Raw genomic sequence first — 27461 nt, 5'->3', positions numbered from 1 at the left:
TATATTAGCTATGCTGAGGAAACGGAAAGCCCCGTTTTTTTGCATTTACACAAAGGCAGAGACAATGAGGCCTCAGAGTTTGTTTCATGCCATGGTCCGTGCCTAATACGTAACCCAGACAGACAGTTTGATCAAAAGAAAGAAGAGAGGGGGAGAGGGGATAAATTATTTTTATTTTTATCTTCCTCTTAGTGTGTTGTTGTATATTATTCACAACTTAGCATCTAAAAAGCCTGTGATTAATATCCTATTAGCACTTAACCTCCTCGCTACCTGAATGTGTAGCGCGCCCGTATCTATACACCGCCTAATTTTATTATTCCCCATTAACAAAATCTTTTTTTTCTTTTTTTTTTCCCCCCAATTACACAAAGGTTCATATTCCCATCAGCAAAGCAATTGGTCTTGTATTGTAGTTTAAAATCAAAAGAGATGCACCCTGTAAAAAGCATTGCAAATACAAATAAAAACCACTCACCTGGCAGTCCACTAGCTGACTGGTAAAATCACTAGGCCGCCCCTCATCCTGAGGTTCAGCAGGACCCAGAGAAGCCTGCGCCTCCTGTAGCCATTTTTGCATCCTGGTCGTCTCGCTTTGTACGTCCCGCAGATGTTTCTCTTGCTCGCCACCTGACTCTGAGTCACGAGGTCGTTTGCGTTTCCTTCTGTCCTTGCCTCCTGCCTGCTCTGCCGGCTTTGTGTCGATCGCCACCATCACTAGCTCCGCTCCGTTGACTTGCCCCTGCGCTGTAAATGGTTTCTGAGAACATCCATCCATCCCCTGTTCCAACCATTTCTTAACTTTTTCTGTCTCTGACTCTCCTTCGACAACAAGCGGTAGCCCATCATCAGTTGTCCCACGTCCCTTCCTTCGACCTTCGCAATCTTTCTTCTTCTTTCTCAATGGCCGCTTTTTTCCATTTTCATCACTTTCTTGGCCATCTATCTCGACTCCACCTCCATCACCCTCCTCGAGCACTCCAGGCCCTGCTCGCACCTCATTCCATTTTCCTAAAAACCAACCGCACACTGTCCTCGTCTCCATGCGTGCACCACCAAACATCTCCTCTTCTTCTTCATCATCCTGTTCTCGTTCTTCATCCGTGTCCCTCCTGCGGTCTGTCTCACAGTGTGAATCATATGGTTGGTCCTGAACACAGGGATATTTATGCATCAGCCTCAACATTTGATTTAAAGTGAAAAATGAAAAGTTTTAAGAGATTCATAATCATAATACACTCCTGGGTTTGTTACATGGTACAAATTGTACAAGCAAACAGGAAGCCGTGCCTCATCACAGCCAAAACATGCTGAAACATGTCCATTAAACACTCTGAATTATAGAGCTAAAGGGCTGTGGGAAGGTTAGGGGAATGCCATCATTCTCCACTAATCTCTGTTTCAATAATTATTCTGTGGTTTCCGAAATGAGCAAAAGATAGCAAGTGACATATGTGTTGGGCAATAATAAGGCAATCTCAAGATGGTGTTTCTTCTCAGCTGATAAATATACCAAAGTATTATTATTATTATTTTTACAATGTATGCACAACTCTTCGTGTTATAAACAAAGAAAAGAAAATGTAATTTTCACTTTGTCTTTACGTTAATAATATTAAACCGACAAGTGTCTGCACAGCAGGTGAATGCAACAAATGCATCACAGGTATTTTAAAGTCACCTAGTCTCTAAAATTGTATGCTGTATGTTTTAACAGTAATGTTTTTGAATTGCATTGTGCTTAAACTGCATGTACTACTTCTGAGACAATATACTACGATATAAAATAAGGCAATGTCTGTCTGCAAGTTCCCCATAGAATCGAAAATGGCTTGGCCGACCTCCACCAAACTTTTCATTCGTGCTTCGAGTACCCAGTGCCAGGTCAGGGGAGCTGAAATAACTCTCTCTCCTCCCTCCCTCCCCTCTGCGAGTGTGCGGAGATGACTTTTGATTTTCGCTTGCACACTTTGAATAGTGCAAGCGGTTTAACCACTGACCCCCTACTGGACGGAGCGGGTACTGTGGGTGAGTCACGTTGCCAATTCTGAAAATAAATCCTCTCGCTCACAGAAGAAGCGAGAGGATTTGTTTGTTTTTAGTGTCTGTCTATATATTTCAGTTGTATATGTATTCTATACTTCAGTGTGTGTATGTATACATATATACTGTATATATACCTGTGCAGTGTCTGTCTTGTCCTTGTCCTGTCTTGTCACTGAACTACTCCCTCAAAATTTTGTGAAATCATACCAAACATCCGGTATGCACCTACCTCTCCCGCATGTGTGTCCTAAGGGCGAATTTTTTTTAAAGATTAAAAAAAACAAAAAAACATTATATTCCTTTTCAAAATTTTTGAAAAAAATTGTATGTACTTGCATGTAATTGAAAAAAAAATGGAAATTTTTTTTCCAACTTAAATCTTCAACTTCAATTGTTTATAAAAACGTAATATCACGAATATTACAAATACAGTTGTGCAATATATATTACACATATATATTACACAGCAACTCACATACCTATCCTCAGTTGAAACAAGCCTGTCTCAATAGCAACGTGTGGTGAGGTGTTTTGAATTTAAACAGTGGGAGTTGCTTTGAATTATGCGGAGGTGAGGTAATTTTAATAACGGGTGAGGTGTTTTTAATATATATATACCAGCAGAAGTACCCGGCATTTCCGGGCGGGGAAGGGGAGAGGAGGGGAACGGGGGGGAGGGGAGAAGAGGGGGGGGAGGGGAGGAGAGGGGGGGAGGGGAGAAGAGGGGGGGGAGGGGAGAAGAGGAGGGGAGGAGAGAAGAGGGGGGGAGGGGGAGGGGGGAGGCGAGGAGAAGGGGGGAGGGGAGGAGAGGGGGAGGGTGATGGGGGAGGGGGAGGGCACGCGAATCGTCGAATCAGCGCGCTGCTCTGCCACCGATTCAGATTCCGTGTATAATATTCCTCGCTGAAAAAAAATATGGATCTAAAGATGAAAGAAAAAAAAACCTATGTGGTGTGAACACGGAGGTATATAATATGGAGAGCCAATTGGCCACCTCGCAGCATTAGCCGCCGTGAAGCCACCGGAAATAGTCTGGCGGCCATATTGGGAAGCCGATCGTTTTGTAAACAAAGCCTGTCAAAGCAAAGGCGTGGCGTACTGATGATGCAGCTGGAGCGAATTTTAGGACCGCCGACTATTTAATTAATATAGAATACTAATATTTGAACTGATATTCTGGCTCAGAATCCCGTTCTTTAAGGAAATGGTGTTCATTAAGTTTGAAGTTGATTCTAGACGCATTTTTCCTGGGGAATCCAATGGTTTAGAGCTTGTTTGAAAAAAAAGTGCCCAAAATTACCGCTCGGTGTTCTTTATCGTTCTTCTCATGACCCAATCACCCACTAGTAGGAATAAGAATCCTGACATGTTACACCCCTGTTTAACTCCCGTCTTCACCTTGAACCATTCTGTTGTTTCACCTTGGTCGACGACCGCACATTGAAAGTCTTGGTAAAGGGCTTTTACAAGGTTCACTAATTTTCCAGGTATGCTGTATTTCTTCATTATGACCCAGACTTTCTCTGGGCAAGGAGTCGAAAGCTTTCTAGAAATCTATAAAATTGAGGTACATCGTCGTCGTTTGCCATTCTTTGGCTTGTTCTATAATATTCCTCAATATAAAGATCTGATGTGTTGTCATGTTATATGATGTTACTTAATTCAGTCATTATATTGTAACTAAGATGTGTATGTTTCTATTACCGAGATGTTAGAAACCACGCAGATATAATAATAACCAGAGTTTATTCTACACTGACATGGGTCAGCAACACATCAACAGTGAGTCAGTCACATAAATGACATGAAACGCTGTCATGTAGTTAACCCACAAGCCTCACCGGTGAGCAAACAGGACCAGTTTGCAATATTTTTTCCTGATGCGCTCTTCCTTTATGTCATCATCGAGTGTTCTCACAACATGATGGAAACGTACCTCTCCACTCCACTCCTCTCCACTCCTCTTCTCCTCTCACCTCTCACCCTTCCCACCTCACCCCTCCCACTCTCTCGTCCTCTCCACCTCACCTCACCCTCTCATCCTCTACACCTCACCCCACCCACTCTTCCTCTCCACCTCTCACCCTCTCCATCTCACCTCCTCATCCTCTCCACCTCACCTCACCCTCTTAGCCTCTCCACCTCACCCCATCCTCTCTTCCTCTCCACCTCACGCCACCTCTCACCCTCTCCATCTCACCTCCTCATCCTCTCCACCTCACCTCACCCTCTCCACCTCACCCCATCCTCTCATCATCTATACCTCACCCAACCGTCTCATCATTTCCACCTCACCCCACTCACCCTCTCTTCCTCTCCACCTCACCCCATCCTCATCTATACCTCACCGAGCCGTCTCATCATCTCCACCTCACCCCACTCACCCTCTCCACCTCACCCCATCCTCTCATCATCTATACCTCACCGAGCCGTCTCATCATCTCCACCTCACCCCACTCACCCTCTCTGCCTCTCCACCTCACCCCAGACTCTCATCATCTATACCTCATCCAACCATCTCATCCTCTCCACCTCACCCCATTCACCCTCTCTTCCTCTCCACCTCACCCCATCCTCATCTATACCTCACCGAGCCGTCTCATCATCTCCACCTCACCCCACTCACCCTCTCCACCTCACCCCATCCTCTCATCATCTATACCTCACCGAGCCGTCTCATCATCTCCACCTCACCCCACTCACCCTCTCTGCCTCTCCACCTCACCCCAGACTCTCATCATCTATACCTCATCCAACCATCTCATCCTCTCCACCTCACCCCACTCACCCTCTCTTCCTCTCCACCTCACCCCATCCTCATCTATACCTCACCGAGCCGTCTCATCATCTCCACCTCACCCCACTCACCCTCTCCACCTCACCCCATCCTCTCATCATCTATACCTCACCGAGCCGTCTCATCATCTCCACCTCACCCCACTCACCCTCTCTGCCTCTCCACCTCACCCCCAGACTCTCATCATCTATACCTCATCCAACCATCTCATCCTCTCCACCTCACCCCACTCACCCTCTCTTCCTCTCCACCTCACCCCATCCTCATCTATACCTCACCGAGCCGTCTCATCATCTCCACCTCACCCCACTCACCCTCTCCACCTCACCCCATCCTCTCATCATCTATACCTCACCGAGCCGTCTCATCATCTCCACCTCACCCCACTCACCCTCTCTGCCTCTCCACCTCACCCCAGACTCTCATCATCTATACCTCATCCAACCATCTCATCCTCTCCACCTCACCCCACTCACCCTCTCTACCTCTCCACCTCACCTCACCTTCTCTTCCTCTCCACTTTACATCACCTTCTCTACCTCTCCACCTCTCCACCTCACCTCACCTCTCATAACCGTCTCCTCCTCTCATAACCGCCTCCTCTCATAACCCTCTCATAACCCACTCCTCTCATAACCCACTCCTCTCATAACCCACTCCTCTCATAATCCACTCCTCTCATAACCCACTCCTCTCATAACCCACTCCTCTCATAACCCTCTCATAACTCAATCATCTCATAATCCACTCCTCTCATAATCCACTCCTCATAACTCACTCCTCACATAACTCACTTCACAAATAAGACTCCTTACAGTCGGTAAGCATCCAAAATGAATCAGCTTCCCAATATGGCCGCCAAGCAACTTCCGCTAGCTTCAGCCGACAGCCGTCATTGGCTCTCCATATTATATACCTCCGTGGGTGTGAATGGCAATGTTCCTCGCTGAAATGTGAAAAAACACAATCGCGCGGCAAGGAACATCACGTGATCGCTCTGAGCGATCGATTGCAACTCTGCGTCGTGTCGTGGGCGTGGCCAACGTGGCCTCATGCTCCCAGGTGATTGGCTAACTCGAGCTCGAGAGAGCCATAATGCGCTACATTATGGCAAAAAAATATGGATCTAAAGATGAAAGGGGAAAAAACCTATGTGGTGTGAATGGCAATGTTCCTCGCTGAAATGTGAAAAAACGCAATCGCGCGGCAAGGAACATCACGTGATCGCTCTGAGCGATCGATTGCAACTCTGCGTCGTGTCGTGGGCATGGCCAACGTGGCCTCATGCTCCCAGGTGATTGGCTAACTCGAGCTCGAGAGAGCCATAATGCGCTACGTTATGGCAAAAAATATGGATCTAAAGATGAAAGAAAAAAAAACCTATGTGGTGTGAATGGCAATGTTCGTCGCTGAAATGTGAAAAAACGCAATCGCTTTTCGCTCTGAAATACGTGCGAACGCGTAACTGAGTTAATGGCGGCAAGGAACATCACGTGATCGCTCTGAGCGAATCAGCGCGCTGCTCTGCCATTCCGGTCATAATATTCCTCGCTGAAATGCGCTGAGGTAAAAATATGGTAAAAAAATATTATGAAATAAATTTTTAGGTTGGCCATGTTCTTCCCAGGCTCAATGGCCATGTTTGTGCCAAATATCAAGTACGTGAGCCTCTCCGTTTAGGAGTCTATCGGTAACATTACACACACACACACACACACACACACACAAACTGTGTTTTATATATATATATATATATATATATATATATATATATATATATACACACACACACACTGTTTGGGACTATATTTTTGGGACTGTTTGGGACTGTCTTGGGACTGTTTAACCCCAATATAAGCCCATTCAAAAATTATGCGATACTATTTTTTAAGGGAGCCATGTACCATGCGAGCTTAAGGGCTTGATTAAACCTTACTAATAATTTATATTCGATATTTGATTAGATCTTTCATGGTCCTGAGGCTGACACTGCTCTTTCCTGTTTGTTTCAGAATTGGAAGTGTTTAATTTGGTTTTGTTTCTTGGATGTTCCTTTTTAATGTCAAAATTGGTAATCCCATCAACATCAGAAAAATGGCATGAGTAAACATGTAACAAGTACAGATATCTCCGCCTCTGGCGCCCGGCAATACCCCCGTGCAGCTCATAGAGCATCTGTATTGGGTGAGAGAGGTGTACAATATTTGATTGGTTAATTGCATAATAAAAATCAATAAATGATGATCATAAAATATTTTCTTAATCAATTGGCTAATAGCATACCTAAACCATCAGTGCTTCATCCGAAGCTGTAACGTTTTGAAAATCAATTAGTCATTAATCAAAAAAATAATAAATTAATTGATTAATCAATAAATAATTAATCGATTAATTGATTCATAAATAAATCAAAAATATCCTCTTTGCCACATCACTTGGTCACCGTCATGTCTAAATATGAGCTTCCTAGCTCAAATGGTGGTACTTAAGTACCGTATATACGGTACTTAAGTAATTGATAATAATTAAGTAACTCATTTTTCAAAAAACAAAAAATACCGTTTTCGACAAAGTAATTACTCACTATTGTGCCCAAATTTCAGCTTCCGAGCTCAAAGGATGGCTGAGATATCACCCGGACAAACAAACAAGACAACAAGAAAATAAGAAAACAAGAAAGCAAACAAGTACAGATACATTCAAAGTACACCGCCCCCATGCCAAATAATTAAATATCCTCCAGCGCAGCATTGCCAGTGCGCCTTCGGCGCCCAGCAATACCGCAGTGCAGCTCACAGAGACAGTATTGGGAGGGAGAGGTGTACAATAATTGATTGAGTAATTGCATAATTATCTATATATATAAAACACAGTTTGTGTGTGTGTGTGTGTGTGTGTGTGTGTGTGTGTGTGTAATGTTACCGGTAGACTCCTAAACGGAGAGGCTCACGTACTTGATATTTGGCACAGACATGGCCATTGAGCCTGGGAAGAACATGGCCGACCTAAAAATTTATTTCATAATATTTTTTTTCCATATTTTTACCTCGGCGCATTTCAGCGAGGAATATTATGCACCGAATCTGACCGGTGGCAGAGCAGCGCGCTGATTCGCTCAGAGCGATCACGTGATGTTCCTTGCCGCCATTAACTCAGTTACGCGTTCGCACATATTTCAGAGCGAAAAGCGATTGCCTTTTTTCACATTTCAGCGAGGAACATTGCCATTCACACCACATAGGTTTTTTTTTCTTTCATCTTTAGATCCATATTTTTTATCAGCGAATCTGAATCGGTGGCAGAGCAGCGCGCTCATTCGCTCATTCGCGCTCATTGATAACGATCATGATCACGTGATGACCTGATCACGAATGATGTTCGTGACGCGATCACATGATGTTCCTTGCCGCCAGCAAGTAGCATAGATTTTATTTTAGCATGATTAGCATTTAGCATGATTTAGCATGATTTAGCATGATTTAGCAGAGATAGTAGCATGCCGTTGTTAGCCTATTCATGTATAGTTTGTGTTGTATTTAGCTGTGGCTGAGCTAAGATGTAGCTGAACTTCAGAGTCGTTGACTCTGGTATCCTTTGACCTCTTAATCACCTTGCTCCATTGAGACAAATCCAAGTAATAAGCGCATGGGCAGGTAAATCCACCGAAACGAGGTGAAACACCTCTCAGGTTGAAATAATGTGAGTTATTCCATCCCCGCCGCCAATTGGCTTCACTTTTCACGGAGTATGAACGTTCTATATATTTTCAATTCAGTGCGCCGGACTCGCTCACGTACTTGATTTGTGGCATAGACATGGCCATTGGGCCTTCACGGTGTAATTTGTGCGAGGCTTTTGTCCGAGTGAGCTTGAGTCGAGAGGGCGAATGTACGGGTTGGGAATGTACGGGTCTCCCTTCCCCCACCCGGCAACGCTGGTACTGGAGGGCGTCACAGGATCGGTGAGACTCCAAAATCCGCTTCGTGCTGTTGCGAAGATTCAGGACGATGTCGCGATTGTTGTGCTGCTCTCCGACCATGAGAACTGCAACGTCATTGTTGACTGGCCCTCCCCTTCCCTCCCCCTTCCCCCTCCCCCCTCCGTCCTCCCCTCCCCCTCCATTTTCCCCCTGCCCCTCCCTTTTCCCCCTCCCCCTTCCCCTCCCCCTTCCCCTCTCTCCCCCTCCCCCTCCCCTCCCCCCTATTCCCCTCCCCCCTTCCCCTAAAAAAATTAAATGACTAATCAATTGGCTAATAGAACACATAAACCACCACCATTTCATCCGAATCTTTAACTAAAAAAAAAAAAAAAAAAAATTCAGTCATTAATTGAATAATTAAAAAATTAATCAGTTAATTGATCAATCAATAAATCAAAAATAGCCTTTACAGCCAAATCACTTGATCATTGGCATGTCCAAATATCAGCTTCCTAACTCAAAAGGTGCCTGAGATAATGGCTAGAAGAGAAAGGAAATGTATAAGTACTTGATTAATCGCTAACAATTAAATAACTAATCAATTAATTGATTAATCAAAAAACAAAAAATACCATTTTTGACAAAGTACTTGCTCACTATTGTGCCGAAATTTCAGCTTCCTAGCTCAAAGGATGGCTGAGATATCGCCCAGACAAGCAAGAAAACAAGAAAACAACCAGAGTGAAAACTGAGTACTCCCTTTCAGCGTGCGTCATTGCCGAGCCCCCTTCGGTGCCCGGCAATGACGTTCTGCAGCGCCTGGAGATGGCATAGGAAAGGAGTGGTGTACAATAATATAATACTGCATAACACAAAATAAAATTGCCTGTCACCCTTTTCCACTCCTGTGGGGAGTGAGTGTTTCTTGCGGAATTATAATTCATGTAAATGAGCACTTGTGTCTCCAAATGACATTGTCCTACATTTCAGACATGTTCAAACTCCTTCGTCAAGATTACAGTGCGGAAAAAAGTAAAAATTATGTAGCAAAGGTTGGAAAAAGCTAAAATGCATGAGAACAAAATAGATTACATTTTTCCATAAGGGCAGTGACACAAAAAGTCTACATTTTGGTGATGCATATTTTCAGGACGTAACTTTACACACCAATTACCAATTACCTGACCACAAAACAATCCATTTAATAAAGGGAAATTGACCCAGCAGTTTTTATTCTGATGCCGGTGAAAATATGAAAGCATCACACAAGGGGAATTCAAAAAGAGATAGGACTGGGTTATTCATTGGCACATGAGAACCATGGTTTTCATATTGGTCACTTAAGCTTTTGGGCATTACTATCAGCCATGATCTTTACTGGGCAAACCACATTTCTAAGTTGGCCTCCCAATTCTGGGCATCCTCCACCGTGCAGTCTTTCCTTGGCACACCTAAACTTCTATCCACCTATAAGCCCTTTAGGTGCAACTTGATGGAGTACTGTTCTCCCCTCTGTGCTGGCATTCCTGCCTCACACCTTCCTCAGCTTGACGCCATGGAAACCAAGGCCTTCAATATCATTGAAATCTCCCACGATGAAGGTATGATATGGGCCCATCACTTTCCCATGACAGACCGGTAGGTATCCCCCCCTTGCCCCTCCAGGTTTCTGCTGGGTATATGTGATCTGCCAGTAACCACGTTATGCTGGAACTCGCAAAATCTAGACTCACTGCTCATCTCCACTCATTCATTCCTCTTTTTCTTTCCCACCTGAATCAACTTCCTCAGTCTCTTTAATCTCATTCTTGTGGAATGTATTTTAGAAATCTGTGGAATAGAGAGAATGTGTAATTTCTCAAGGTGGTGTCTTTGCAATGATCTGAAAACACTTGGGCCCTTCGAAGGACTCCATCAGATGAAGTCCCTGAAAGCTTTGCGCTCAAAGTCAACAGCAATGGTTGGCATCATATGACGAGCTTCTTGATCTCTTAAATGGAGATAAAGCAGACGTAATTTTTCATCTGTTAACTAACTCATGAGGAAACGTGGCTCCACCACTGGGATTTAAAAACCCAATTGGAGTTTATGCATTGGACGCACAAAGGATCACTGCCACCCCAAAAAAGATGGTACCCAACATATCCGGCACGATCATGGTCCTAAATAGAATGCCAAGGAATCCTGTTGATCGACTAAATGGAATCATGCCGATTTCCTCAAAAAACTATATACCAGCAGCATGGGGAATATTACATGAGCTTCATGCAAAAATGGTAACTGGCCATCAAATAATATTGACCAATGACGTACTCCTGCATGACAACGTGCCTGTGCACAATGCTCGTGTTGCGCTGAGAACAATTAATGACTGTGACTTTCAACTGCTGAATCAACCCCTGTACAACAAAGAACAGACCCCAAGTGACTATGATGTGTTTCGATATTTGATGACCGACCCGCACGGCTGCCCACGAAAAATTGACTGAAACAACCGAGATGTGGCAGAAGGAGCAATCTGAAAACGTCTATTCTAGCTGGAAAAGACATTTGGAAGGACAAATGGATTTTAAGTATATTGAAGCCTCTTGGCTGAAATATTGAAGCCATGATCGTGCCAGCTGCTAATTTCAATCTTGTTACATATTGAAAATATAACAAGATTACTGTGTGTTGAACTATGTACGGTATAGTCGGTATATGGTTCCTGGAATATTTTTAATGCTCGTCATGAAAAACAAGGACCTCATCTTGCAGAAAGGAAATTATCTCGATAATAACTAGAACGACACTCGGTAGAGTGCACACCTCCGCCAGGCTGAACAGTTTACATCTTGTTTCCCACTGATAGGCCGGATCTGGATCCGGACCTGAACCAAAATCTAATGGGTTTGTTCTAGTCACCTACCCAACCCATCCACCAACTTTTGTCCGAATCTGTCCATAACGTTTTGAAATATCATGCTATATTTAAAATCTCTCTCTTTTATCTATTTTATATCTATCTATCTCTTTATCTCTTTTATATCTACTCTATTATATAAAAATCTTATATTCAGATCCAGATCTTCACAAACATCTAATCAATTCGTCCTTCTCACACACCCAAACTATCCGCCAAGCTTCATCTGAATCTGTCCATAAATTTTTTTTGAGACATAGATAAGCAAGGAAGCAGCACGTACCATTTTTTTGGTCTGACTCTGTTGGTATGAAGTCTTTGGTACGACTCGTTTGAACCGCCGACCTCCCAGACTCAGAGCGGAAGCTCTTACCATTAGACCACCGAGTCTGGTAAACATTATATTGATGGAAAACATTCTGCCTAATATTAATAATGCTTCTCAATTCTACAGTGCAACTAAAATAACACATTTGACCTCATAATTGTTTGTAAAACAGCTTTGCAAGTAAACTGCTGTTGTGTTTCATCAATACAGTATCTCCATTTAACTATTATGCCAATCTCACTTCACAGTGTAGTAGTTATGTGATCCAACACTGACCTACCATTTAATTTGCCCAAACAAAACTGCACAACTCATAGAGCAAACATTACAAAAGGTGTTAACATCTTCAGCATAACGCTTTATTTAAATTTAGAAAAATTAAAAATATTTTGATTTGTTCTACTCAGAAAATTGTGTTTTTAACAGCTCGTTGATTCAGGTTGACATCAATATGGGTAACTCCTCAGTCACATTTGCTCTACGGCTAGGATACGGCGGCCGTACCCCCCGTAAATTGACAGAAACGTGCGGCGGCCGCAGAGTTTCTGAGGTGGCCTCAGGGTGGCCCTAGGGCGTATGGCTATCTTTTACAGGCCGTAGGGGTCGTCGTGGAATTATAGCGCGGAGTTAAAACTTTTTTCATTTCTAGGTCGGCCGTAGCAATTTGACAAGCCGTAGCCATGACAACTGTAAGTGCTGTTATACATATGAAAAAGAACTGGTATATATACCCACTCGTTACCGTCCGTCTGGCCGCACGTTCGCCTTAGGGCCCCCCTGCGGTCGCCTTGCGGGCACCTTGAGGCTACCTTGCGTCTGCCTTGAAAATTCTATGGCCGCCGCAGGGACGCTATAAGGTCACCGTGCGACATCAAATCAAAGACCGTACGGCACCCCCACGTTTTCGGTCTCCACAATTTCTAAATACCCCGTGCGGCTACCCGAAGAAAAAAAACATATGTGACTGCTACATTGTGTGACCGTGGAAATACTGCGGCCGCCCTATAATTGCTAGTGGCCGTAGATTTTTTAGACCCTACGGCCGCCGAGCCAAATGTGACTGAAGCATAAAACAGCCACACAATGACGTCAGAGCAAAGAATGGAGCCATGCCAGATGAGATCCTTTACTATTATGTGGGGTTATAATGTTATTGCCATCTAGTTTTTCAGTATAGTATAAGGAAGTATGTGCTGACAAGATGGTCTAGACTCTAGAGGTACGCACACTTGCCTCTTCGCTGTCTCACCTGGGTTCGAATCCCAACCCAGCTATAAACTGTCAATCCGGTGTTTCACAGACAGAGTGATTCATCAATGTGTGTGCCGTCCCTCAGATGGACGTTAAACGGGCATCCCGTCTGCCGGCATTAGTTGGTGGACATTAAACATCCCATGGTGTCCTTCGCAAAGAGTAGGCGAGCTATCACCGGCACCCTGAACAAATTGCAAATTCCTGCCTGAACTACAGCTGGGAAGGCAATGGTAAACCACCCAGTATAGGTTTGGAGATTCTTGGCTAGGGTTACAATTCTGGATAGGTCGCCATTCCAACACAAGAAGACAGGGCAATAATTTGTAATTTATTCACGGTGCCAGTGATAGCTTGCCTACTAATGCCAGCAGACGCCTACTAATGCCTACTAATGCTAGTAGGTCCACCTACTAATGCCAGCAGACGCCTACTAATGCCTACTAATGCTAGTAGGTCCACCTACTAATGCCAGCAGACGCCTACTAATGCTAGTAGGTCCACCTACTAATGCCAGCAGACGCCTACTAATGCCAGCAGACGCCTACTAATGCCTACTAATTCTAGTAGGTCCACCTACTAATGCCAGCAGATGCCTACTAATGCCTACTAATGCTAGTAGGTCCACCTACTAATGCTAGTAGGTCCACCTACTAATGCCAGCAGACGCCTACTAATGCCTACTAATGCTAGTAGGTCCACCTACTAATGCTAGTAGATCCACATACTAATGCCAGCAGATGGGGCGTCAAGTTTAACGTCCATCCGAGGGACGGCACACCCATTGTTGAATCGCCTTGCCTGTGAAATACCGGGATGACAGTTTATAGCTGAGTGGGGATTCCAATCAAGGCCAGACAGCTGAGCTAAATAAATAAGGAATAAATAAATTAATTGGTCCATTGTGCCCATCCTATATCTCCATATTGTAGCTAAATAAATAAGCAAGCAGATAAATACATAATGTCCTTAGTCATTATGTTGGGGTTGCTCTGTTTGTATTCACATCAAAACCTCTGGGTAATGATGGATGGAGGCCGAGCTCAAATTCCACATACCATGCGTTTGACCATGGCGTCCTAATATCCTTTTTTTGTAATGATCCAAAATCTAGATTCATGAAAGAGCGAGGTGGCAAAGAGTAAGAATGCAATGTACTGACAGTGAGCAGTGGCACAACAGTCGGATACAACAAGCAATTAAGGGAATAAACAACCAAGAAAAAGAGGATGGAGAGAGGAGGAGGAGGAGGAAGAGGAGGGGGAAACACAACAACGAGAAAGTAAAAGGGTTGAGTTAAGTAATGTTCATGGGGGTAGATACTAGATTGTGGGTAGAGATGGGGAATGACATGAGATGGTGCTGCACCGCTTGCATGAATCCCTGGAGGGAAGAGTGTGATTGACCAGTCTCTGGAAGACAGTTACACAAACGGAAGAAAAGAGAAGCAAAAGCGTGGAAGGCGGAAAGCCTGGATCTTCAGAGTTAAACCAGAAGGAGCATGCGAGGGTAGGAGGGCTGTGTGAGCAGAGGGAGGTAGACCAGGGGGGAATTGGTAAAGAACAGAGATTGCAGATATGTCTGCCATGTGAGATCAACAGGCCTTGCGCATCGGCTCTATCGTGGGAGATAGTCATTGGCAATTATAATTAACGTATGTCTATAGATTTCTGTGTCCCCGATGTGATTTATGTACAAGCTCACCTATGAGCCTCAGGTTAAATATATAAATATGGAATATAAATAACAGACGGATGAAAAATCCAGGGAGAATAAGGAGAACAAACAGAACATGATCTATGCACAGCATACCTAGCCGTTCCTTAAACAAACCCGACTGCTACGGATTTGAAATTATATTTATATCCCGGCAACGAGCATTGAGCATCGCAGAGGGGCAAAAAAGATTGGAACCCCCCCACGCCCCGTCCTTTACCAGATCTTGCAGTGTCTCCCAGGAGCTCAACAGCCGTTTATTCACAACATCGAGTTGCTCTTTCTGCTCCGACTTGTCTTCCATGTCCTCCTCACTTAAATCTGACTTATTGGCCAGAACTTGCAGCTTGGCAGCAGCTGCCTTGAGAAGGTCCAGGTCAGAAAGTGAGCGAGTCGCAGGCCGTCCCCTCCGCTGGACCTGGAAAGCAGCACCGACGATAAGCTGTGTGTTTACCTGCAAGGACCCTTTGAGGCCTTCATGATTCATCTCACGGTGTTTAAAATCAAGTGTAGAAAACTTTGCAATTATTCGGAAGCTGAATTAGTAAACAAAGACGACATTAAAAAAAAACAGCACAGGTCTCACCTGAGTGTTATCACACAGTACAGGTGTACAGTGAGCTTGGACCTCATTAAAAAAAGAGAGCAATTATCTCTAAGCAGAGCAATCCAACACCAATTTTGAAACCAGTCACATGAGAAAATATATTGTTGACCCCAGCAGGATGTTCCAAACATCAAATTCAATATTTATCATTGCATATTTGTTCAGCTCATACATGCCAGGTATATTTATTGTCAGGATATATGTTGATGTTCATATTACAGGGAAACTTCATCAGGCCAAGAACTTGGATGTAGAATACGTGCAATGGCTCGATCATATAATTTCCTTACCAGACATGGAGACTCAGTGTCTGCAGAATGGTCTACATCTTCCCCAGATTCTTCCATCACCGGAGAGAGCCAGCGGCGATAGTAGGACGTCATGTGCGAAGAACCCTGTGATACAAAGACAACCACTGGATGTAGAAAACAACACCACAATGGCAGGAGGCCAAGGAAACTAGATGATTGTACCACCTTCACTCTGATGCACTCCACCCGGGCAATCTTAAAGGTCCACAGCCACGGAATCTCACTCAAAATGCATTTGATGTCATCTAAATGAGTCTTTTTATGGTGAATTCAAATATGGCATTGATTTTTTGTTATATTCACTCTGAAACATTAAAAATGAAAGAAAACCGAACCACTTGGGAACGCCCCTAAAAATTCTGCCCCATACCTCAAAGCCGATGACGTAATCCATGTGACGTCACCTCCAGAACGCAGCTCGCTCACAAGCACGCTCCGCATGCATTTGCTTGATACAAATCAAACACTTATTTTAACTCCGATTTACATTCTGTTTCCACTTTTAGTGAGAGGTAGGGGTCTGTAAAACCATTCATAAACTTTACTTGGTGCAAATTGGATAATTTTTAGCCGAGTTACCTCAGACCGTGAGTTGGTAATTATATAATTCACACATAGTTGAATACGTGCAGGCCGCTCCACAGAGCGACCTTGCGGGCTTGTTTTAACTGCGATTTACATTCTGTTTCCACTTTTAGTGAGAGGTAGGGGTCTGTGAAACCATTCATAAACTTTACTTGGTGCAAATCGGATAATTTTTAGCCGAGTTACCTCAGACCGTGAGTTGGTAATTATATAATTCACACATAGTTGAATACGTGCAGGCCGCTCCACGGAGCGACCTTGCGGGCTTATCGACGAGGCGAGGCGTGACACACGTGTGTCTCAGCATACCTCAGATCAAGATCAAGCAAATCAAAAGTAGAGTACGTACAAATTACACGGAACGAATCGCGGGCCGAAGCATAGCGAAACGAGATGGCATGGACTTCGTTCTGGAGGTGACGTCATACGTCATGTGATCTGGTAGCAGTGAAATTCGGGTTTTTTTTAGGGCGGGGCTTAGCAGGGTGCAAGAGCGCTAAAAGGGAAAGGAAAAAAAATTATATATATTTTTTTAGCTATTACTTATTACAAGAAATCGATTTCTATTTTTAAAAAACTGATACTCATACAAATAAGTCTAAAATGTTCTGCATTTCTGTGCACCTTTAAGTGTGCACCTTCACAACAATCTGCTCAGACTTGCTCTTGCCTTTTGGAACGTGTGCATAAATCTCAAATACAAATCAACTAAGTTTAATGAAACCAATGTGTGTGCATGTTAAGAGAGTTTCTCACAATGCAATTGAGGACACACAATGCAGCGCAAAGATAATAAACGTGTATGTATTGTATTGTATATTCTTACGAACAAGATACTACGTCCGTTCGACAATATGTACATGGTTTCATGCGGCATGCTCGTTCTGCAAGGAGATCAATTCATGTCGATCTGCATTTTAAATACACCACGCTATCCCTGAGCACAGTCACAAAGCATCTCCGTTGGCGGGAACTAAGCGAGTGGACACCTGCCGTGGTGAGAAGGAAATAACGTGCGCACCGGGCACCTGCACATACACGGCACCTGCACGTACACGGCCAGGGCCGGGCCTTACTGGCGAATCGCTGCAGCGCTCATAAAACAGCAGATCCTCTTCCTCGTCGGACGAGAGGCCCGCTTCGGCTTCCTCGCTCAGTGTGGCCATTTCCGCCTGTGCAAGTGCCCGAGGTCCTGCCGCCGCCGCCGCCGCACGCGTTGCCATATCTTCCTCAACGCCTTCTCCTTCGGTCTTATCTGTCTTATGCATGCACAGGGTCCGTGCAGTGCCGGAGCATGCTGCAGCGGTGCACGCAAAGTCAGCCCCTCGGGCTTTGGCCAACGTGCCTCCGCCGCACGTGCTCGTGCTCTGCAATGGCTTAGCATTCAAAAGGGCGCCCGTCAGGGAGGGAAAACGAACGGCACAAAGGCCGGCGGCGGCTGCGTCCCCTTTAGCGCCTGCACCGTGCGCTCTCGGCCCGCCCCCTCGTCTTCCTCTCCTCTCCCCTTTCCGCCGATTCGCCGAACCACTAAAGAGCAGCCATGCCTTCCCCACAGAGCCTCTGGGGCCTCCTCTCCAGCTCACATATTATCTCGCTGGGGTGGGCGGTGCAAGGTTTTTGTTTTCTTCTGACGAATGTGGCTAGCGAGGGTTTCTTTAGCAACCGAGCAAAGAGCTTTTCACGTTCTGTGTGGAAGGTAGTGCAGAGGAGAAGGGGGCTGAGGGTTGGGGGTTGGAGAGGAGGGTAGGGTGGAGCAGCGGAGAGGGGGTCAGGCGCACGTTATGGCGGGAACAACGGCTTTGCACCGCGAGATGCTCAGCCTCGCTTTTGTGTTTTCCTGCCATCTGTTGAATATCTTGCTCGTCGGTGATCAGGATGAGGAGAGTTCATCTTCGGAAAAGAATCAAGCATGCAACCATGGTTATGTCTCACGAGATGATCATCTAGGTAATGGTATATCCGCACAATCGAATGCTCAGGTTGTAACCAATTCACAACGCGATTTCATACACCAGAAATCATATACAGATTGTATAATCATATCCCTAAGCCTGGTGTTAGCTTAACGGTTAAGGTGGCTGCCTAAAGATCTTAGGGTCTTGAGGTTGAGCCCCTGTCGTACCGTTGAAATAACACCAGGTGGGTTGACTCAGCCTGTCATCCTTCTGGGTCGGCAAAATGTGTACCAGCTTATTGGTTAACATGGGACACTGCATCGGCGGCACAGCTGCACTTCAATAAATGATGAAACCAGCAGCGACAGGTACCAGGCTGCAAACGAAATAATAATTTAAATAATAATCATATCCCTAGCCTTTAAACTGTGCAGCCTGGTTTGAAATCTTGGGCCAACTGCAAACTCTCACCCTGGCATCCCGCAGGCAAGGAGAGGCATCGATGTGTGTGCCATCCATTGATTGGATGCATGTTAAGCTGGGTGTCCCACCTGCTTGCATTAGATGGTGGACGGTAAAGGTTACACTGCGTCCTTTGTGAACAGTATGCGACTTATCGCCGGCACCCTGACTAAATTACACATTCCTGCTTGGACTGCAGGTAGAAAGTGCTTTGGTCTTCTTGGAGGTTCCTCGAAACCAGGCTATACCTGTTTGCTACCTGTGCAGCAGCTTCTGCACTATAAACATTGTGACCAGGTGGTTCATACATGTTTCAGGTAAACGGCCTTCTGCGGATGAGGACAACCAATACACAAAATCATAGCCCGGTGGCCACCTTATACCCACCTGCGAGGTCCTTTCAATCTCAACAGTCCGCATGCTTCAAAATAATTACCTTACGATTGGAGAAGTTACGTGTCAAAATATGGTAAGTTTGTTGCATGTATTAATATACAAAAGGCTACAACAAAATTAAGATCTCCAATTTTTTTTTAAAGAAAGCAACAAAGGTCTTCAACATAAATGGAATGTTAATCAAGCTTTATCACACTTGGAGAATTTCAAAAAATAAATTCACATCGGCTTCGACGTATAAACAAGGCAATGCCAAAATGCGGGTTAAACGCGAAGTATCTTATTCATCGGTAAACAAAGCAAAAACCGCTATGATTACATCACAATAACACACAGTCTCAATGCCAAACAGCAGAGGGCATTACGACATGACCGAGGAGGACATCGCATATGCTTCCTCGTCACTCTGCCCTAAATGAACAAAAACAACAACAACAAGAAATACGTCGTGTATAGCACGATACTTGTGAAATACCGAAAATAAGTTGTTGACCTTTTAGTCTAGTAGGAATAGGGGGGTATCATGCACCCCCCGGAAATATACTTCTAATCAGTGTTTCTAGATTGGAAAAATTGTGTAGGAAATGATGAGCTATGTTAAAAAGTTGTCAGAATGTCGCACGTATCATTTTTATGCAAATTAGTGCCGCCATCATCGAAAAATCTAGTTTCACTATATCTCAGGCAATATTGCAGATAACTGAACAAATAAGGTGTCTAGACCCATGTTTTGAGGGTCAAAGATCATAATAAAACTATTCTTAAAGTGATCACATGTGTCTGTGTCATGCTAGTATGCAAATTAGTGCCACCATTTCAAAATAATCACATTTTTACCAATTAAGAGACTCCAATATTGCAGATAACTGAACAAATAAGGTGTCTAGACAGATGTTGTTCTGTTTTTAACCAATGTTTATTTATTTTGTAGTACAAGGGTCAAACATCATAATAGAACTCTTCTCTTTCCCATTCCAGATAAACAGTCAGGTAAATGCTTCTCCACTATGAATCACTCATCATCGTTTTCAATGAAATCGTCAGAGTCCAACTCGTCCTCTCCTTCCTCGTCCTCCTCCTCTTCCTGTTCACGCTCTCCAGTGTCCAGGAGATCAACTCACGAGTTTGGTAGGACAGGACCGCAGGACCGCAGAAGATATCCGCCATCTCTCCATTACATTAGTGAAACAGCTGGATGTTGTTGGTCTTAACCGAGTGGAGGAGCATGAAGACAAGATGACAGTGGGTAATAAAGGACATCCAGAAGGCAGCCGTCTTCCCCAGGTGGCCATTGCGCACCTTCTCCTCAAAGGCGTGATACTTCTCGATAAGGGTTAGAGTTGAGGAGTCTTTGAGGGCTTCATCGAGGGGCTCTCGATTGCAAGACTGGGTCATGTTGAGAAGCACAGCAGGGTCAGTGATAAGGATGTTCTCCTCCTTAGTGAATCGCTCCATCAACAGCCTCTCCATTGCCTCACACACAGTTTTGAGGCAAAAGAGGGACTTTGCGTAGGCCTTTCCACTGAGAACACCTTTGAGGGATCCAGTTGTCACTAGTTGTGCCTCAAACAGAATCTCTGCATATCCAGATCCCCGCATTTTGTGGCCTGTGAGCATCCCAATGTAGTTCATGGATGTGTGAAAGGGCCCAATCATGACCACATGACTGGCAAATTCATCTGGCCAATGCCAGATGATGGGTAAAGCTTTCAAACAGACACCCAGATCAAATGTATTCAGGACCCACCTCTGACCCACCTCAGCGGTGGCTATCTCAGAACGCTTCAGTAGCTCACGAACAACTGTGTTGTCAATGATCGGTTGATGGATGGGCGTGAAGTAGTCCACTGTTGATTTTCTGGGTGGAGGAGTACCAGTTGCAGAGGTGAAGCCCACTAGTCCAGGCACGGGCTGCTTGCCGCTGCTTCCAATATACCTGCTGAAGAGCCAGATGTAGTACTCTTGCATCTTAGTAGCATAGACTACGTCATTTTCTGCAGGCGGTGTGAATGATGAGCCATCAGGAAACTTTGGGCCAACGCGAGTGAAGTGCAAGGGTGGGAGAGTTTCTGGTGTGTCGACTTTCAGGCTACACTGTTGCGACTTGTCAATGATAGGCAGCATTCGGACCTTGTTGCTCTCGAACCCAGGCTTGACTTCCTGCACCATGATTCCCCCAGCATTGTTGACAATGTTGCTGCCGTGCACATTGGTAGTGGTTTTGCTCAAGTTGTCCCACTCACAGTGGAATACGAGGTTGCCCTCTCCTGTCACAATTTGGGGTGTCCGATAGGTTGAGACTTCGTCCAGGACCTTGACCAGGGCAGTTTCCAACTCTAAGCCAAAATCGTAGCTCTCAGAGTGGCCAAGCCTGTGTAATATCATGGTGAGCTGCCTGCTTCGGAACAAGTGCCTGACAGTCACACAGAGTAGAATGTGTTTTGGTAACTTCCATTTTCCCTCTGACACTGCATGGCACAGGTCTTGCCCAATGGAGAATACCAGACGCTTCATATTTTCAGTCTCCATGTCTTCCTTGCCAGCCATAACCGTGCTGAGGAACCGGACAAGGTCTGGGGGTAGGAGTTTTTCAGGAGTGAGCTCCATGTCGTCAGCTGTTGGTGGCCAGGGTTGGTCTTTGGACTCTTTGAAAGCCTGTAGAATATTCTGACGAAGTAGGAGAGCAACGTTTTGGTACTTATCTGTGCTTCCGAGAGTGTAAGCTCGTGCAAGAGCATTGGAAACGGTGATATTTGAACTGTACACAAGCCAGAAAGAAATGGCATCAGCTTTGTCATGAAGTGGATATGCTCATTGATTGGGTCATTCTGTAGGCGTTTCAGTAGTTTCTTGGAGCGATAATTTGAGTTTTCATACCCATTCGATTTAAGTTCTTTGATATAGCGCAAGTGCAAGGAAGATAGCTGTAGGACCTCATTTTGTTGGATGACCTGAGTTTGAATGTGTTTCAGTACCGAGACGAATGCATTTTCATGGGCGGCTGACATGCAAGCCTGCTCGGTATATTTTGCTCCTTCGGCTCTGCAAGTCCCGCGCTCGTAGTTACTGAATGCTGTGCGGAAAGATTTAAAGCATGACGGATGGTGTTTGGCCTCACAAGCAAAGAGGTCTTTGCTTTTCACCTGTCTATGAAGTCGAACTAGACCCATTTTCTCAGCCCCTGATTCAATTTGCTCCCATGCATTTTCTTTGTTCTTATAAGATGTGAAGTATACAGGTCTCAGTTTTGCGATGACCATCTTTGATCTCTACTTTGTCACAGAAAATGCACTCTGGTGGGAAGATGGGTCCAGCAGAACCCCCTGATTTACGAGGGGAGTGATGCCGCTGTGAGGTTGATGGTTCTGGTTTTGTACCATCTCCCAGAAGCTGAAGGTTGCCAGTAAAGCGCTGATACCAGTTGCGGTGATACCCAACACTTTCCAGGTCATCGGGGAGAGTTGTAGGGATCTGGTCACACACTGATTGCATACGATATGGGGACTCATGTGATTGGTGGAGACGTCGATTCCGGATCTTCTGAAGCTGTTGTAGTTTTTCTGTAGCAGTTCCTTTGATTTTAGTGAGGGGTGTAAAATGACCATGATCAGACATGGATGGCACATGAATGATGCATGCAGGTGGAGAGGATTTGTGGGCTGCAGGATCTACACTCCGTTTTCTTTTGGGCATGCTGACTTAATGTCTACTTCCACCACCACTGTTAGAGAAATGAATGAGAAATCACCATTAACGTTAAAGGCGCCCTGTTATGAAATCTGGACTTCTCAATCTGCTAACAGATGTTCTGAATGCAACCATCATGTTCTACAGTAGCCTAATGTTTGATGCTAACAAATGTTTGAGTGATACCAGCAATGATAACAACAATTAAGCTGGAACCCGATGTAGATTGTAAGAGGCTAGCTATAGCGAACATGGTGCTAGCTAGCTCAGCTGTGATGCTGCTTGTTTCTGATTCCATGCAGAAACTGACGTCCACATGTGTGTGTGTAGCCTAATGTTTGATGCTAACAAATGTTTTAGTGATACCAGCAATGATAACAACAATTAAGCAAGAAACCGACGTAGATTGTAAGAGGCTAGCTATATCTAACATGGTGCTAGCTTGCTCAGCTCTGATACTGCCTGTTTCTGATTCCATGCAGAAACCAACGTCCACATGTGTGTGTAGCCAATGTTTGGCACCAACAAATGTTTTAGTTATACCAGCAATGATAACAACAATTAAGCAAGAAACCTATGTATATTGTAAGAGGATAGCTATATCTAACATGGTGCTAGCTAGCTCAGCTCTGATACTGCCTGTTTCTGATTCCATGCAGAAACCAACGTCCACATGTGTGTGTAGCCAATGTTTGGCACCAACAAATGTTTTAGTGATACCAGCAATGATAACAACAATTAAGCAAGAAACCTACGTAGATTGTAAGAGGCTAGCTATAGCTAACATGGTGCTTGCTAGCTCAGCTCTGATGCTGCCTGTTTCTGGTTCCATGCAGAAACTGACATCCACATGTGTGTGTAGCCAATGTTTGGCACGAACAAATGTTTTAGTGATACCAGCAATGATAACAACAATTAAGCAAGAAACCTACGTAGATTGTAAGAGGCTAGCTATAGCTAACATGGTGCTTGCTAGCTCAGCTCTGATGCTGCCTGTTTCTGGTTCCATGCAGAAACTGACATCCACATGTGTGTGTAGCTAATGTTTGGCACAAACAAATGTTTTAGTGATACCAGCAATGATAACAACAATTAAGCTGGAACCCTATGTATATTGTAAGAGGCTAGCTATAGCGAACATGGTGCTAGCTAGCTCAGCTGTGATGCTGCCTGTTTCTGATTCCATGCAGAAACCGACGTCCACATGTGTGTGTAGCCAATGTTTGGCACCAACAAATGTTTTAGTGATACCAGCAATGATAACAACAATTAAGCAAGAAACCTACGTAGATTGTAAGAGGCTAGCTATATCTAACATGGTGCTAGCTAGCTCAGCTCTGATGCTGCCTGTTTCTGATTCCATGCAGAAACCGACGTCCACATGTGTGTGTAGCCAATGCTTGGCACCAACAAATGTTTTAGTTATACCAGCAATGATAACAACAATTAAGCAAGAAACCTACGTAGATTGTAAGAGGCTAGCTATATCTAACATGGTGCTAGCTAGCTCAGCTCTGATGCTGCCTGTTTCTGATTCCATGCAGAAACTGACATCCACATGTGTGTGTAGCTAATGTTTGGCACTAATAAATGTTTTAGTGATACGAGCAATGATAACAACAATTAAGCTGGAACCCTATGTAGATTTTAAGAGGCTAGCTATATCTAACATGGTGCTAGCTAGCTCAGCTGTGATGCTGCTTGTTTCTGGTTCCATGCAGAAACCGACGTCCACATGTGTGTGTAGCTAATGTTTGGCACTAATAAATGTTTTAGTGATACCAGCAATGATAACAACAATTAAGCTGGAACCCTATGTATATTGTAAGAGGCTAGCTATAGCTAACATGGTGCTAGCTAGCTCAGCTGTGATGCTGCCTGTTTCTGATTCCAGGCAGAAACTGACGTCCACATGTGTGTGTAGCTAATGTTTGGCACGAACAAATGTTTTAGTGATACCAGCAATGATAACAACAATTAAGCTGGAACCCTATGTTGATTGTAAGAGGCTAGCTATAGCTAACATGGTGCTTGCTAGCTCAGCTCTGATGCTGCCTGTTTCTGATTCCAGGCAGAAACTGACGTCCACATGTGTGTGTAGTTAATGTTTGGCACTAACAAATGTTTGAGTGATACCAGCAATGATAACAACAATTAAGCTGGAACCCTATTTAGATTTTAAGAGGCTAGCTATAGCGAACATGGTGCTAGCTAGCTCAGCTGTGATGCTGCTTGTTTCTGATTCCAGGCAGAAACTGACGTCCACATGTGTGTGTAGTTAATGTTTGGCACTAACAAATGTTTGAGTGATACCAGCAATGATAACAACAATTAAGCTGGAACCCTATGTAGATTGTAAGAGGCTAGCTATAGCTAACATGGTGCTTGCTAGCTCAGCTCTGATGCTGCTTGTTTCTGATTCCATGCAGAAACTGACATCCACATGTGTGTGTAGCTAATGTTTGGCACTAACAAATGTTTGAGTGATACCAGCAATGATAACAACAATTAAGCTGGAACCCTATGTAGATTGTAAGAGGCTAGCTATAGCTAACATGGTGCTAGCTAGCTCAGCTGTGATGCTGCTTGTTTCTGATTCCATGCAGAAACTGACATCCACATGTGTGTGTAGCTAATGTTTGGCACTAATAAATGTTTGAGTGATACCAGCAATGATAACAACAATTAAGCTGGAACCCTATGTAGATTGTAAGAGGCTAGCTATAGCGAACATGGTGCTAGCTAGCTCAGCTGTGATGCTGCTTGTTTCTGATTCCATGCAGAAACTGACATCCACATGTGTGTGTAGCTAATGTTTGGCACTAATAAATGTTTGAGTGATACCAGCAATGATAACAACAATTAAGCTGGAACCCTATGTAGATTGTAAGAGGCTAGCTATAGCGAACATGGTGCTAGCTAGCTCAGCTGTGATGCTGCTTGTTTCTGATTCCATGCAGAAACTGACATCCACATGTGTGTGTAGCTAATGTTTGATGCTAACAAATGTTTTAGTGATACCAGCAATGATAACAACAATTAAGCTGGAACCCTATGTGGATTTTAAGAGGCTAGCTATATCTAACATGGTGCTAGCTAGCTCAGCTCTGATGCTGCTTGTTTCTGATTCCATGCAGAAACCGACGTCCACATGTGTGTGTAGCTAATGTTTGGCACTAACAAATGTTTGAGTGATACCAGCAATGATAACAACAATTAAGCTGGAACCCTATGTAGATTTTAAGAGGCTAGCTATATCTAACATGGTGCTAGCTTGCTCAGCTGTGATGCTGCTTGTTTCTGATTCCATGCAGAAACTGACATCCACATGTGTGTGTAGCTAATGTTTGGCACTAACAAATGTTTTAGTGATACCAGCAATGATAACAACAATTAAGCAAGAAACCTACGTAGATTGTAAGAGGCTAGCTATAGCGAACATGGTGCTTGCTAGCTCAGCTCTGATGCTGCCTGTTTCTGATTCCAGGCAGAAACTGACGTCCACATGTGTGTGTAGTTAATGTTTGGCACGAACAAATGTTTTAGTGATACCAGCAATGATAACAACAATTAAGCAAGAAACCTACGTAGATTGTAAGAGGCTAGCTATAGCGAACATGGTGCTTGCTAGCTCAGCTCTGATGCTGCCTGTTTCTGATTCCATGCAGAAACTGACATCCACATGTGTGTGTAGCTAATGTTTGGCACTAACAAATGTTTTAGTGATACCAGCAATGATAACAACAATTAAGCAAGAAACCTACGTAGATTGTAAGAGGCTAGCTATAGCGAACATGGTGCTTGCTAGCTCAGCTCTGATGCTGCCTGTTTCTGATTCCAGGCAGAAACTGACGTCCACATGTGTGTGTAGCCAATGTTTGGCACCAACAAATGTTTTAGTGATACCAGCAATGATAACAACAATTAAGCTGGAACCCTATGTAGATTTTAAGAGGCTAGCTATAGTTAACTTGGTGCTAGCTAGCTCAGCTGTGATGCTGCTTGTTTCTGATTCCATGCAGAAACTGACATCCACATGTGTGTGTAGCTGAGTTAACTTCTTACCTTGTTGGTTTGGAGGTTGAATATCCAGCAACATCAGTTGTCATCGACGAAGATGCAGAACTATTAACGGAGGTATTGAATACATTTACGAAAATAGGAAATGGCAGTAATGGCAGGACTAATTTGTATAATAGCATGCCAGAGATACATGTGGCCACTTCAGGAATAGTTTTATTATGATCTTTGACCCTCAAAACATGGGTCTAGACACCTTATTTGTTCAGTTATCTGCAATATTGGCTGAGATATAGTAAAAACTAGATTTTCGATCATGGCGGCACTAATTTGCATTAAAATGATACGTGGGACATTTTGACAACTTTTTAACATAGCTCATCATTTTCTACACAATTTTTCCTATCTAGTGACACTGATTAGAAGTATATTTCCGGGGGGTGCATGATACCCCCCTCTTCCTCCTAGACAAAAATAATTGGTGGTTGAATTCAGTGACTGTATACGCAAATCCTCTTCAAATATCCAGTCAATCGGAT

The 27461-nt window shown here is 44.2% G+C and overlaps 1 protein-coding gene across 6 annotated transcripts in view; it reads right to left on the bottom strand.

Moving 5' to 3' along the window:
• The window catches only part of LOC137436726 (nesprin-1), a 344176-nt gene that overhangs the window by 251058 nt on the left and 65657 nt on the right, over positions 1-27461 (bottom strand). For 4 of the 6 annotated variants that reach the window (XM_068130758.2, XM_078786725.1, XM_078786724.1 and 1 more), the window contains exons 8-10: positions 15857-15961; positions 15180-15377; positions 479-1150 (exon numbers count right to left, since the gene is read on the bottom strand). In XM_068130758.2, coding sequence (XP_067986859.2) covers positions 479-1150; positions 15180-15377; positions 15857-15961 — 975 coding nt within the window. Of the gene's footprint in view, positions 1-478; positions 1151-15179; positions 15378-15856; positions 15962-17538; positions 17949-27461 lie in introns of those variants that run through there. The other 2 variants (XM_068130757.2, XM_068130756.2) reach the window with 2 other exon arrangements.

This window comes from Myxine glutinosa, chromosome 11 (genome assembly GCF_964187855.1).
Source record: "Myxine glutinosa chromosome 11, kmMyxGlut1.1, whole genome shotgun sequence".
NCBI lineage: Eukaryota > Metazoa > Chordata > Myxini > Myxiniformes > Myxinidae > Myxine > Myxine glutinosa.
This window is presented reverse-complemented; position numbering and strand designations above follow the sequence as displayed.